Source organism: Chelon labrosus, assembly GCF_963514085.1.
Source record: "Chelon labrosus genome assembly, chromosome: 1".
Taxonomy (NCBI): Eukaryota; Metazoa; Chordata; class Actinopteri; order Mugiliformes; family Mugilidae; genus Chelon; species Chelon labrosus.
The window spans coordinates 32,134,836-32,149,532 of NC_140337.1; the positions used below are offsets into that span (position 1 = coordinate 32,134,836).

The 14,697-nt window shown below is 41.6% G+C and overlaps 1 protein-coding gene across 1 annotated transcript; it reads right to left on the minus strand.

Annotated features, from left to right (window-relative positions):
- On the minus strand, positions 1-10,816 carry LOC311489564 (sodium/hydrogen exchanger 9B2-like). Its single transcript, XM_084546698.1, has 12 exons — positions 10,630-10,816; positions 10,363-10,533; positions 8,984-9,126; positions 8,770-8,897; positions 4,978-5,059; positions 3,031-3,124; positions 2,842-2,948; positions 2,615-2,764; positions 2,423-2,531; positions 2,187-2,323; positions 507-693; positions 1-385 (listed from the first exon to the last, which is right to left on the minus strand). Exons 1-12 carry the CDS (start codon positions 10,715-10,717, stop codon positions 300-302), a joined length of 1,482 nt encoding a protein of 493 aa, XP_084402824.1. The 5' UTR covers positions 10,718-10,816; the 3' UTR covers positions 1-299.
- Between the last annotated feature and the right edge of the window lie 3,881 nt (positions 10,817-14,697).

Genomic DNA, 14,697 nt, shown 5'->3' on the forward strand with positions numbered 1-14,697 from the left:
TGTTAGCTAGCAAACCACCTGCTAGTCCCAGAATGCGTTTTTAATAGCTTCATCATTCAGCGTGGAATGTTGTTTCCGTATTAAACAACACAGTGATTTTTCCTCTTTTACTGTTAATAGCATAATATACAGACAGATATTTTGACAGTAGCTTGACTTGAGCATATAAAAGCATAAAATGAACATATAATACATTTAACAGGTGTTACAGGTGCTACATATTGTTCATGACCCACACAATGTGTGTCCACATAAGGAGTTCTAGATCTATCAGTCTTCGTTTTGTCCAGTGAGAAGTCTCATAGCTTGCTCTCGATGGTCACGTTGTCGTATTCTTGAACAGTCCCGTTGCTGAGAGGAGGCGGGGCTTCACTTTCCATCTCTTCTGCTTAGATTTAGGTTTTTTTAAAAAACAATTTTAAAAAAACATTAAAAAACGGCCAAACATGACACTCAGTGACATTAGACAATGAATAAATTAATGAATTGACCAATAAATTGCAGACCTGCGGGCTGACTTGTGGCCTGCCGACTCAGGAGGCGTGGTCCCGCCAGACCGATGCCAAGAGCGCCGATGGGAGCTGTGGTCAGGATGGCTAACACGGCTAACGTCAACACGTCCATGCCAAACTTCATTAACTCCTCATCCCCCTTCTCCCTTGCCAGGTCCAACGCATTAGAACCGATAGCGGCCTGAAACATACACAGAGACATAACCCCACGTTCGACGTGTTTTAAACCTGTAAAAAACAACTGACCAAGAAGATTTTATTCAAAAAGTGTTGGTTTGTTGCTAATTTGCATATCACAGTAAACAATAGACACTCCACTCTGCTCCATTCTGTCATCAAGAGAAGCTCTTTCCATTGATACAAAGCATCACAAAGCTGAAGCTAACCAGATAGCCTCAGCTAACAGAAAAAACGCGCAGAATTTTTTCTTCTGTCTCAATATTTCATCAAATTCAAAAACAAATGACATTAAACGTAGCTGATATTGCTTTAATGATCTGTTCAGTCTATCCACATGATTCTCCATCCACTATGCACCACATGGTGACTCACCTTACTGGATCTGAACCATGTGTCTCAATTTCATACGTGGTGCTCCACCTAAAACTAGTGGGCATGGGGTAATCCTGGTAAACGCCTGGGGCCTCATGTACGAAGAGTTGCGTAGATTTCCTTCTAAATCGTGACGTAAGCTCAGATTTAGAAGCATTTCGAAGCACATTTCCTTTGTACATCCCAATCGAGCGTATCCGACTCATCCCTGTCCACGCCCCTTTTAAATATGCAACTCCCCGTCTACGCCCCTTTTAAATATGCAAATTATATTTAAATTGACTCTGCACCTGAGATTCCCCTCTCTGCGCGATCAGAAAACGAAAACATAAGAATGAGTAAGACGGGAAAGAAGAAGAACTTCACAGAAAGAGAATTGGAGACGCTACTCACTGGAGTGGGGATGCGTAAAAATGTCCTCTTTAGCATGCTGCAACAATGTTTACTTGCATTTGCGCATCACGTATGATCTGCACACTGATCGAATGAAAATGTTTCCTGTTGACATTTACAAATTCATGCGATGGCGCTTTTATAGCAATGTGTGTGCAGTCGATAGCTCTGATTACAGTCAGAAAACCGTCTCTCGCTGCAAATTGCTCTTTAATGTTGACCTGTTCAGATGCATTGTATGGGAATCTGATATACCTGGCTGACATGTGGATAATTCCGTCCCACACGGCTTGCATGGCTCTGCTCAGGGTCGACCGGCACAGTCCCGATCGGTCGGAGTAATAGTTTTCACATTCATGACAGTTTCCCGGCATCACCTCTAAGTGTCGCCAAAGGATCGACATCTGTAGAATCCTACGTACGCCAGCCACGTCGTTGGCTGGCGTACGTAGGATTTTTCCGGACATTTCACTCTTGATACATCTGAACTTTTCCGTGAGCGAGTACTTACGTAACGTTTTTGTACGCACGCAACGTTCGTACATGAGGCCCCTGGTATTTACACCCCAACTGCCCACAGACTTTTACTTTCAGCTGGTTTTATTTTGGATACGTGGGATGACGTTGCACAACTCTAGTTCCGTTGGTGGGTTTCAGTGTTCCTGTTTCTGTTTCATTCTTATGGGCTATGAAGAGCTTCTAGTATTTCTGTGTTACAAACCCACACACCTGTACGGTGGCTTTGGGGAGCCAGGCCACAGCGAGGAAGAATTTCTCCTTCAGGTTGAATCCTCCAAAATGAACCAGCAGGAAAGTGACAATCAGACGGATCACCACTCCAACACTGATGCAGGCCATACCCAGACCTGCACACACAGAGACAACAACAAAGAGTAGTTTTAGTTGTGGTCTCAACCATTTCCTGGTTACTGAAGTTACACCAACACATGGCAAACAGTTCTTACCCACGGTGCTTGGGTTGAGGTTTGCTATGGTAATCTCAGCACCTATCAGACCAAACAGGAGGGGTTGGAACACATCCCATGCCCGACCCACCATGGCTGCAACCGGGGCCTGTGTACAAAGTTAGAAATACCTGGATTAACCAGGTTTATTCATTCCAGGAGGTAGTTCCAGGTGAAAGTAACTCAGATTACCTTTTCTGTCTTCCAGCCTATGGCAGCGATGAAGGACAGCACCAGAGTACAGAGACTGCCGGCTCCAGCAAAGTCAATAACATTACTGAGGAATATCGAAAACACGGACAGACCCAACAACATGAGAGACCTCCTCAAAACCAGATCCTCCTGCAGGAAGACGGAGGACGTTAGGGACACAGTTTGATATAAGATATGCTAAATTAAAACATAAAACAAGGGCATACCTGGTCGTTGCTGGGGAAAAAGCACAAGAAGAGGCCTATGATCAGCCCAGCTAGGATCCCTCCCACCACCTCCAGCACGCCTTTCAGTATATTCATCCACGTGGAACCTGCAGAACGAACACAAACATGACGTGTAGAACAGACTGGACTGCAGCTGAAGACAATAAAAACAGGAACATCATCTCTGACCTGTGGAGAAGGCAATCCCCAGACAAGTAGAGAATCCCGTTATGGCTATAATATCATCAAAGCTCCCAGCAGCCATCAGCAAGGTGGGGATACCCTGAACAGCAACACAGAACAACATTAAAAGAACATCACTGAATGAGATTATAACAGAGATCAATGGATCAGTGCAGATTATCCACCAGATCCTGGTGGATAATTGTCTTTGAATGTTTTATGATCAAGGTCAATCTAGAGCAGGCTTGTGCACAATTCAGAATTGAATTGAGAATGACTCCTAAATTCCAATTCAGTTCTTGAATTTGAATTGAATTTGAACTGATGTCAAAAACAGGATCTAGAATTACAATTCGAATTTGAATTAAAGGAAGCAGAATTGCAATTCAATACAAATTCAAAGAAATTCATATACATAAGTGAAGTGTTTAACAATGAAGCTTTACAATATATGTCAGATATGATTTCATTACATATTCTATAAATTATATTAGTTTGAACTACTTGTACAGATTACATTAACAGGAAATGTTTCCCCCCAGCAATGAATGTTAAAAGCTCTAGTCACAGAACACATAATTAAGTTTGATTTATTGGAATTGTAATTTTGTGGAACACAATGGAACGTGACTCCATATCCCAGAATGCTTTGCTTTAACCAAGTATTTAAAATGGTTGCCAAACAATTTGAGGTGGACATTTGTTTGAAAGCTTCTTTTCTACACAATTTGATGGTCAACACCGGACTTTTTAAGTTTCAGAAGTCTCTTACAACTTCAGATTACAAACGTTTATAGATTTAATACCTGTAATAACAGCAACATGGAAAATAATAGCAGGCCTAAAAGGTCATTTGTAAATATCTTGCCATACCAGCTTCCTCTGCACCTGTTGAGAGAATCTTTAGTGTTGCAAGAAAGATATTCAGACCAGAACGGTGCAGACTCAATGATAAAACATTTGAGGAGCTATTGAGAATTAGATGCAACAGTGTTGCTCAATGAGTTTTGCATTGGAATAAATGACAACTGCATTTACAACGACTTTGTGTTATTTGATTACTTTGAGATGAAAATAACATTTTGAACAAAACCAATCAAACATTGAGGGAGTAATTTATTTCAAGAATTTGATCATTATCTATATGTTGGAACAAAATGTATGCTGGGTTGAGGAGTGACTAGTTATGTGTAATGACATTATGCTATTTAATTACAAAATGAATGTAATTGTATGTTAGATTCAACACATTCTTTCTGTTGTATGACTGTGTGGAATTTCTTTGAATTGCCATGAATTTAATTCCACTTCCTGTCATTCCAACTCCAATTCAAATTCAACTTCCTGTGGGGCGGAGTCAATTCAATTCAAATTCCAACTCATGAATTGAATGGCGGCCAATTCTGAAATTCTGAATTGTGCACAAGCCTGATCTAGAGCCTCTCTAGGATGTTTAGTTGTTTTTAAGTGTGCTACAGGAAGTTCGCAAAGAGGTGCCTGAATTTATTCAAAGTGTGTTTTTGATGATCAGTTGTAGTGGGTCGTAAGGGTGTACCCTCACAGTCATCATTTAGATGGCCCCAGTCGTCAAAGAGGAGGTCTTAGAGGTCCTTATCTGGATTCTGGTGGCTAAGTTGTGGTCCGAGTGGTCATGAAGGTTAATTCTCCAAGATGCTTTTATTTGTCTTTGAGAGTATATTTGAATGTGTTTGTGGTTCTAGAGGCTAGTTTGGTGAAGTTATTAATTACTTAGAGCTGATCGTCGTAGATGACGTGTGAGAGGTCATTAACCTTGAAGTTGAATGACCCTTTGTCTAGTAGGTGGTTCCGGTGATTCACAGTTTCATCAGCCAACACAGACTGATTCATCTCTTCCTGTGTCTCTGTTCCTCCCAGAATAATCTTTTATTCAGCTTACTATGTTGTGGTTTCATCAGCGGGTGGATGTTTTACCTTCTCCACCCCGAAGCCATCTCTCTGTAGGAGCAGCATCGAAGGAACAACGACGGCTGGAGACACTGCAGACAGGACGAAGCTGTAAAAACAGAAGGACAGCGATATTTTAATCCAGTCTCAAAGACGAAGTTTGCACACATTAGATTATGTTTGATTAGATTAGGTCTGGCTGGATTAGTGTAATAGATCATAGTATGTTGCGATTTCCTAGATTAGACTAAGAAACCTGGCCAGATCAGGCTAGGACTGACTATTAGACCAGATTAGGTGATGTTAAAGTTAATTAAATGTTTTTCGCACTGTGGCAGAATTGCTGCAATTTTGGTTATCCCCAAAAAACCTCTAAATTTTTTATTTTTTTTTGGTTCAACCACATTAACATGGGCATTGGGTCATATTGTTTGTTCTCACAATGCGTTTGGATCCAACATTTCTATATAAGGCCCGCCCTCAGGTCAAGAAGCCACACAACTTCCAGTTTTTTGATCGAGCAACATCGCTTTGATTTACTGGACTGGATTCATCTGATTTAAGTAAGTAAAATGCTTTGAATGTTTTTTTGTGTGTGTTAATTACTGTGCGCTATGAACATATGTAGTTATTGTGGAAAATATGCCCTACATTTTATTTAGAGCTTGTTTTATAATTGTTGCAATATTACAACATTGGGGGAGAGTGGTAGTCAAAACAGCCCTGTCTTTGAGAGGAAAGTCTTAAGAGGAACTTCAATTGAGAATTTCTCAATATAACTTTAAACACATGATTTACACATTCTAGCCTTTAGCCTTATATTGGATTGATATATATATATATATATATATATATATATAAGTGCAAAGATATATTGCCGTATCTAAACATTTTCATTTACTTATAATGATTTCTAACCACCTTCAACACTCCCAGTCTTTTCTCCTTATCACAGAATGCACGACTTTCTAACAAAGAAATTCTGTTTGTGCATGTCTGCCCTGTCTTAGTCTCTATTGATAAGTCTGTGAAGGTTCTCAGTCATCCAGGTCATGGTATATCCAAAAAAGGTTAAAAAAAAATAAAAGGCAACTGGACTTGTAGAGTTTTTTTGAGAAGACGTTTCACCACTCATCCGTGTAGCTTTTTCCAGAGCTGAAGAAGCTACTCGGATGATCTCCATTAATAAAAAAATGTTCCTTTCAATTCATAGTCAAAGCAGTTGTGGGGGATGCTCCAGGTGCATTTGTGGCATTGTTCTGGAACAGGTGTTAATGTTCATGAATGTAATGTGTGGTTGTAAGCTGGAGGCTACATGCATTCCTATTAGGATGATAATCACAGTCTACAGTAGGTCAGCCATACAGTATTGTGTGACCAGTGAAATGTATAAACACTTCATAATGAAATCAGTCTCCCCACCAGCCCATCTTTCCTGCTGCTCATCTAGAATCATGTGTATTTGTATAAACATTTGTTTAAATTTCATTTTTTCCATTTCAGAATGCCACCAGCAAGGAGGGATCCTCGGTACAGTGTGAAGGATGTAACTGCCATCGTCCAAAACGGAGAGAGTGATGTGGACATGGATTTCGACGACACTGATGCAAGTGACGAAGAATCAGATAGCGATGCCTGTGTGGACAAAGAAAACCAAGAACCTACTCATTGCCCAGCCAATGTGGACATTGAGCCCCAATCAAACAAACGCATCATGCCCCGTGACAGCTATCGCTGGCAAAAAAAAAAGATTTTATCAGTCCCAATACTGATTTTTCTGGTCCAGCTCTCACAGATGATGTCACCTCCCTCCACACACCACTACAATACTTCCAAAAGTTTGTGTCAGAAGACATGGTTCAAGCTCTGGCAACAAATACGAATGAGTACAGCGTTCAAAAATACGGAAGATCAGTTAACACTAATACAAAAGAAATACAGAAAGCGTTGGGCATGTACCTGAGGATGGGCCTGGTACAAATGCCTGGAACCCGTATGTACTGGGAGACGGACACACGGCACCCACCTGTTGCTGATGTGATGTCACGCAACAGATTCCAATCGCTGTTGACAGCATTACATTTTGTAAACAATTTGACAGTGTCAGAGACTGAAAAGAGGGACAGACTGTGGAAACTCAGACCATGGCTTGGTTCGCTCAGAGAGAACTGCCTGCAGGTGGTACCAGAAGAGAACAATTCTGTGGATGAGATGATGATACCTTTCAAGGGGAAGTCCAGCAGCATCAAGCAGTATATGCGGGGTAAGCCACACCCATGGGGGTTTAAAGTATGGGTGAGAGCTGGAATCTCTGGCATGATGCTTGACATTGATGTTTACCAAGGGAGCAACAATGGAGTACGAGCCAAGTCTGAACTTGGATTGTCAGGTGATGTTGTAATGAAGCTTGCCTCCACACTTCCAAAGGGTCAAAACTACAAGATCTACGCAGACAACTACTTCACCTCTGTTCTTCACTGGTAGTGAAGCTCCTTGAGCAAGGAATCCATTATGTGGGAACAGCCAGGCAGGTCCGCCTACGCAACTGCAATCTTGAAGATGAGAAGAGCTTGAAGAAGAAGGGCAGAGGAAGCTTTGACTACAGAGTGGAGGGGAAACACAACATCTGTGTTGTCAAATGGTACGACAACAGGGCGGTCACACTCGTGTCATCCTTCGCTGGGCCAGAACCTGTGCAGGAGATTCAACTCTGGGACAAAGCCACCAAAACCTACATTAAAGTCAAAAGGCCTTACATTGTGGGTACCTACAACAAATTCATGGGAGGTGTGGATTTGTTGGACTCATTTACAATGAAATACAAGTACGCCCTGAAATCCCGGCAGTGGTACATGTACATCTTCTGGCACACCATCACTCTTGCTGTGGTCAACGCCTGGCTCCTCTACAAGCGGCACTGCCGAGCTCTCAAGATGCCAAAGAAGGAGATACTGAACATGAGGAAGTTCCAGGCACAGCTAGCATCCTCTCTCATTCTGGTAATTATCTATTTCTGCTGTTTGCCTTGTTTGTGATATATTTGACTGGTATCTTCATGCATGTTTGCTTTTTTTTTTGTAATCAGGTGGACACAACGCTCAAAACTCCAAAGAGCGGACGACCATCTTCAGGCAACGGGAGCCCAGTCGCAGCAGGGAGCCCTTTGAATGCTGGGAAGAGACCGTCCTTAGGTGATGGGAGTCCAAACGGTCCCTCTTCCAAAAAATCATGTGCACACCCCCCTCTGGATGTGCGCACGGACCTCACTGGACATTTTCCACTCAAGGCAAAGAGAGGACGCTGCAGACATTGCAGTAAAGGGTATACTAATACCCAATGCAGCAAGTGTGATGTCCACCTCTGTTTTTCAGAGGACAAGAACTGCTTCTGGGACTATCACTGTAAATAAATATAAATAAATGTCAAAGTTCTTGTTGTTGGAATAAATGACTCTTCATAACAACATGACTGAGATTATTATTCATGTTATATACTGGTTTGGGAAAAGCAAAACCCTGCAAATGAATCCTCAGTTCTGTATTGTTGTTCAGAAAATGAGTGGAAATATACTGCTTCCCATTAAGCCCAATGTTGCAATATTACAACATTTCCGTAAAAACTGACTAAAACATAACATTTTTGAAAACACTCAATTTTCAGCCCCAAAGGTGTCAACAACATCTGAATGGTTGAATTTTTTTTTTTTTTTTTTTTTGCGTTTTTCTATATTTGGGTTTTATGAGGTTATTGGGTAAGACTGGATTTGGACTGGTTCCAACTGAGAAGCAGCATGTCATCGTCTGAGACTGACAGTTTTACCCCAGAATGAAGGCCCACACCCATGGCAGACCCAGGAGGAAGTGAGAAACCACAGCGTCTGTGGAGGTCTCCGTTAAACAGGGGCCGATTGCGACACGAGCGCACACAGCCTTCAGTCGGCGCAACGCCTGCGTGACGACACAAAGACACAAACATGAGTGGGTGCAGCAGCAAGTCACAAGTGAATGTGTGCCGTATGTTTGAATGTGTTTACCGAGGGGTTGAGGCCCAGACCGGCTCTGGTCAAGATGACCGCCAGCGCGATGCTCCTCAGAGAAGACGACCAGTGGGGGTCGATGAAGACGGCTTCTTTTATATAGGGGACGTTGCGCAACAGCAGACCAGCCAACAGCATGCCTACACACACACACACACACACACACACACACACAAACACACTCATAATTTACTATTTTTATGAGGACACCCACTGACACAATGGATTTCGTCTCAGCTCACTTTAAAACCAACCCCCTTCAGAAACTATACCAACATAATCCAGAGTCTGACCCTAAAAACAAAACAAAAACTCAGACTAGAGGAGATTAGGCAGACTATGACAGGGGTTTCCAAACTTTTCCATGCCAAGGCCCCCCAAACAGCATTAGCTTCTGGTCGGGGACCCTCTTTGCAAACCTACAGACAATGCTACAAAATATGTAAAGAAACGTCATCGTTTATAATGTTTTTTTCTTACTTTTATTTACTATTCAATAACTATTACATTTGTTTAGCATAAGTGCTGCCTCATATTTTCTGATTTTAGTTGGCCAGGAGTTCTTAGGTTTGTTTTGCAACAGTGTCCTCCACAGCAGGGCTGTTGGTCTGTTCCTTCAGTCTCTTTCTTGTCAAAAACCTGTCCATTTTGTGCTAGCTACATGCTAGCTACATGCTAGCTTGAGGGGCAAAGCAGCTTGATAAATGGCGCAAACCACGTGGTCTACACAGATTATGAGGTCATGAATGATGTTTTGACTCGCAGGGAATCAGAAAGATGAGCATGGCAAATAACATTTAGATATGATATATTATTAATAATTATGTTTTATGATAATGATGTAAAAAAACATTAGATTATATTTTTTTCATTTTTCAATTTTTTTTTTATCTTCCCTCCAATTGTCTGAGGCCCCCCTAGCGCCACCTGGCGGCCCCCACTTTGAAAACCACTGGATTTTGAGATTAGATTAGATTAGGTCAGATTAAACTAGACTAGACTAGATCAGATAAAATCAAATGAGATTATATCATGTTATCACATCAGATGAGATTAGATTAGATGAGATTGATTTAGATTAGATTAAATTAGACAAGACTAGGTAATATTTGATCAGATTTTTCAGACTAGATCAGATCAGATCAGATTAGATTAGATCAGATCAGATCAGATCAGATTATCATACTAGATCAGATCAGATCAGATTAGATTAGATTAGTCTAGATTAGACTAGATTAGATTAGAACAGATTAGATTAGATCAGATTCAATTAGACTAAATTAGATTGGATTAGATCTGAATATAGACCAGTCCAGGTAAGATTATACCATGTTTGTGTTGGTTGGACTAAATCAGATTCAGTTCTTGGACCGTACCAAGTAGTGGAGGGAAGGGCGGCAGCGTGGGGAGTTGGATCATTCCCACCAGCTTCCCCCCCAGCACGGAGCAGATGAAGAGGATGACGATGCCAAAGAGGTTCCCTCCAGGTAAACACTCCTTCCCTGTGATGGACCAGACGACTCCGAACAGCAGAGCCATCAGACAGCCTGCCAGAGGACACGGGACAATACCAACGCATTCAGACGCACACTTCCTGGTTTCTCCTCTCACAGCCAATCAACTTACTGACGAGCGCTTGTTACCTTTCGTGACGAGCAGGTTGAAGAGTCCCCGAGGTCGAGGACATCTGTCCTTCAGAGTTACACAAGCGGAACAGCAGGAGGGAGACATGTTGGCCTACACAAACACACAGAGACGCTGAATCACTGATAGCAGAGAAAACCGATCATGTGGCTGTTTTATTTGTTCTCCTCGTTACGACCTGATGATTCTAACTGACTCTATTTGTTTCGGTTCCCCGTCAGAATATCCATCAAAAGCTGAAAACAAGAACAACTTCTTCTTTCTCCAGATGATCCAGCCTCAAGGTGTGAACGGGGGGTGGATCCTCTTGGGGACAGATGTTCAGACTGGTCATATGAGCTTCTGATGTTCCTGTTTAAATCTCAACTCCCCATCAGTCATTTAGAACTGAAGACTTGGATGAAACGTCTTCAAGAACTTCAACTACGTACAAGTCCAGCTGTCTTTTTTTGGATATTCAATGACCTGGGATAAGAACCTTCACAGACATACTGAATTTCCTTCTCAGAACATTTACGTCTGCACAAACACCCTGATAAAGATATCGACGCAGGTTGTTTCTGAACTGTTGAGCTGTCCACATACTTTTGACCAGATTGGGCTGTGTGTGTGTTGTCAGTCACTCACTCTGTCGTTGTCTTCCGGTCCGTCCGTCTTCGTCCTCTGTGGCAGCACTGTGATCTCTCTTCCCTCCCGACCGGCCTGAACTTTACTCCCTCGCTTCACCAGACGAGTGTTAGTAATCAGGTGTGTAAAAGAGAGAGAGGGGCGAGAGAGAGGGGCGAGAGACATGGGCGGTGAATGAGGTGTTGCACTTTGGCCTCTTTGGCAGAGCGAAACGTAAAAATACGACTTCTTCTATTTAAAGACCACTGTGACGTCAATTACAGTTTTATTAACGTTTCTAAAAATAAACTGAAAACAACCATAAATACAGGTTTTACAAAGTTATTGAAATTCTTTGCTAAAATAAAACGTAGTAAATGTTCACAAAAAGCCTGAACTGTGAAAATGTTTAAAGATTATTAAGACTATAACTAATTTGTTATCTGACAAATAAAACTGTCAAATAATCGTCTAACATGATTGATATTGTTGATATTGTTGATATTGTTGTTGTGGGAATTCTCACATAAAATTTAGACGTCCTGCTAGTAAAACTAAACAAAATAAATGTTGTTTGGTTTCTCTAAAATCTTATCTGAGAACCGAAATGAGTCCGCCTTCAATAACTTTACTGCTAATAGCCAGGAAACGAGAGAGAAACCATACCCAAAACCTTAACCTGACTTTCGATACACATCACAGAAACTTGACTCAAACCTCTTTGTCTTGAAAGTGAAGTGAAGTCCATTCAGTGAGTAAATACAGATAAACGTCCTCATAACGTCAGTAACTTATACACTGGCTCTTGTTTGCACATCCCCCCTCTTGTTTTTCCCACAATACACCATTCGTTCTTCCTCTTTTCCATCCATCCATCTCCTCCTCTTTCTTTCTCTGTCACTTGATAAACATGATTTATTGTTCGTTGGCAGTAATCATTAAACCTGCACACACACACATGTTCTCACTTTATGACCGTGTGAACCTGAAGTCTAAGTCGTCACCAGTTCTTCATGTCACCAACATCAGAGAACTACCGACAGTGACAGACAACTGTCTGGACCATAGACTGTAAATAAAGATGGACACGGAACTGCAAGTAGAGCTCCCCCTGGTGGCTGGCTGCAGTATAGGTCATAAGCTCCACCCCCTCCATGTTAGTGGGCGGGACTTGGGCCAAACTAAAACACTAAAATACATGTTAAATAAAATATCCAATGGTTAAATTGTGTGTACATTGCCTCCTGTAGTGGAATCAGTGATATTTTCACTTCGGGTTCTTTGGTTCTACAGATATCCAAATGGAGAGTGGGCCTGGTTCTATTTTTACTAGAACCTTTGTGGTATTTCACTTAACTCTTGATCCAGTTCTAGTCAAGGGGTTGCTGAATGAGTTCAGAATGATATCATTGCTATCAGGGTGTTTTCTACTATCTAATCTGGAAGACATTTTAGTTTATCACTAATTAATCAGACACAACGTTACTGACACTGAAGTCTGACCTATCCATAGAGACCAGGGTCATAGAGACCAGGGTCTATAGAGACCAGGGTCTATAGAGACCAGGGTCATAGAGACCAGGGTCTATAGAGACCAGGGTCAATAGAGACCAGGTTCTATAGAGACCAGGGTCCATAGAGACCAGGGTCCATAGAGACCAGGTTCTATAGAGACCAGGGTCATACAGACCAGGGTCCATAGAGACCAGGGTCCATAGAGACCAGGGTCATAGAGACCAGGGTCATGAACATGGACCTGATGGTTCTAGAGATAGTCCTTATTTATTTTTAGTCTAGAATCCTGGGGCCTAGATAGATAGATAGATACTTTATTGATCCCGAAGGAAAATCAAGAGCTACTGGATCAGCGTCCTGCTCGCGCTGGCGCCGGAAGTAGAAAGGCCTAAGAGGTTAATGTGTCTAAGTGCCAGTCAGGTGTTTTCTCAGGTAGTGGGCGGAGCTACAGTGTACAGGTGAAGAGTTTTATCCAACCAGTCGGTACCTTGACTTGTTTCTGCTCCGGCCTGTCGTCGTCGGTCCGACAGTAACGCTTAGTGGCCTCTTCATCCATCATCTGAAACAAACACACATTACTACACTATACTTATGAGGACTGAGTGATACCACAGAACAGAGATACTACAAGTACTACTAACTGTACATTATGTTCTCTGCAACATGTCATTAGATTACAATAAAAATACTACTTACTGCAGGTTTTTATTGTTGTACTGTGTTTTATTTATTTCGGACTGGAGTTTAACTCTCAGGAGAGAACTCAGACGTTTTAATGTTCTGCTTTAATCAATCAATGATTAAAACAATTACAAGGAGAAAATGTGCAGGATACCCATTTATACATGTAAAAATGTACCTTTAACAAAGTATTGTGTTTTATAAACTCGTCCTAAAAATATTTCCATCAGAGATGTGGTGAAGTAGAAGAAAAGTCATAATTATGTGTTAAAATGGAATTTAAATGATTAAGATGTTAAGAATAAGTAGCTGATTGATTAGTTTGTGTATTTCTGTGTGAAAAGAAACAACAAATCTGTTTAATTTAGTTTAGATTCATTAACGGATCACTTACTGTTGTTTCATTTAATTAAATAACAAACTTCTGAAGGTTTAATACTGAAATAGTTTGAAAAGAAAAGTAAATGACCTCAAATTATAAGTTAATAACAATACCAGAGTAAATCACATATTGATTATTAACCATTTAAACTCACAAACAGACGAGCGCTCCTTTCGTCCCAGCTGAAGTCTCTGTTGTGAGTTTGTGTCGGTGTTTCTGAGGCTCTTACCTTGAGCTGATGAAAAGTCGTGTGACTGGAACAAAGAGGAAAAGACGACTGACGGTTTAGTCACCCAGAGCAGAGAGTGTGTGTCTGCAGCGTCGTCGTCTCAGCTGGTTTTTGTCGCTCTGTGAAAATGGCAGCCGTCACACAAACACTGGACAAAGCCTGGCATTACGTGAACACACTGGGCCCGCGGCGTTAATGCCAGGCTGCGGCCCAGACGGCTCTCAGAGACGTCTCATTATCAGTCACATAATAGCAGGTAAGCGTGGCACAACTCGACCAACGCTGACGTTAACACACCTCAGAGCTGATGCCTTCAGACGACACGTACGTCCTCGTACGTTTGAACATTTTGTTTCATTTGTGTTAAATCTGAGGCCGTGACATTGTTGTGGTTTCCTGTCATGTGTGACAACCAGTCTACGGCAACCAGCAACGATTGCTAACCAGAGCTGAAGAGGGCAGCAACTGAAGTAAAGGAGACAAACTCAGCTACAACATATGTAGTTTACATATCTACCATCGTCTCAGCTCATTTTAAAACCAACCCCCTTCAATAACTATACCAACATAATCCAGAGTCTGAGCCTAAAAACAACACAAAAACTCAGACTAGAACAGATTAGGAAGACTATGAGATTAGATTAGATTAGGTCA

Coding starts and splice junctions, on each gene's coding strand:
- LOC311489564 (XM_084546698.1), bottom strand. CDS start 10,717: ATGTCTCCCTCCTGCTGTTCCGCTTGTGTAACTCTGAAGGACAGATGT. Junction 2,532..2,614: donor TAGGCTGGAAGACAGAAAAG/GTAATCTGAGTT, acceptor CTTTGTACACAG/GCCCCGGTTGCAGCCATGGT. Junction 2,324..2,422: donor CCTCAACCCAAGCACCGTGG/GTAAGAACTGTT, acceptor CTGTGTGTGCAG/GTCTGGGTATGGCCTGCATC.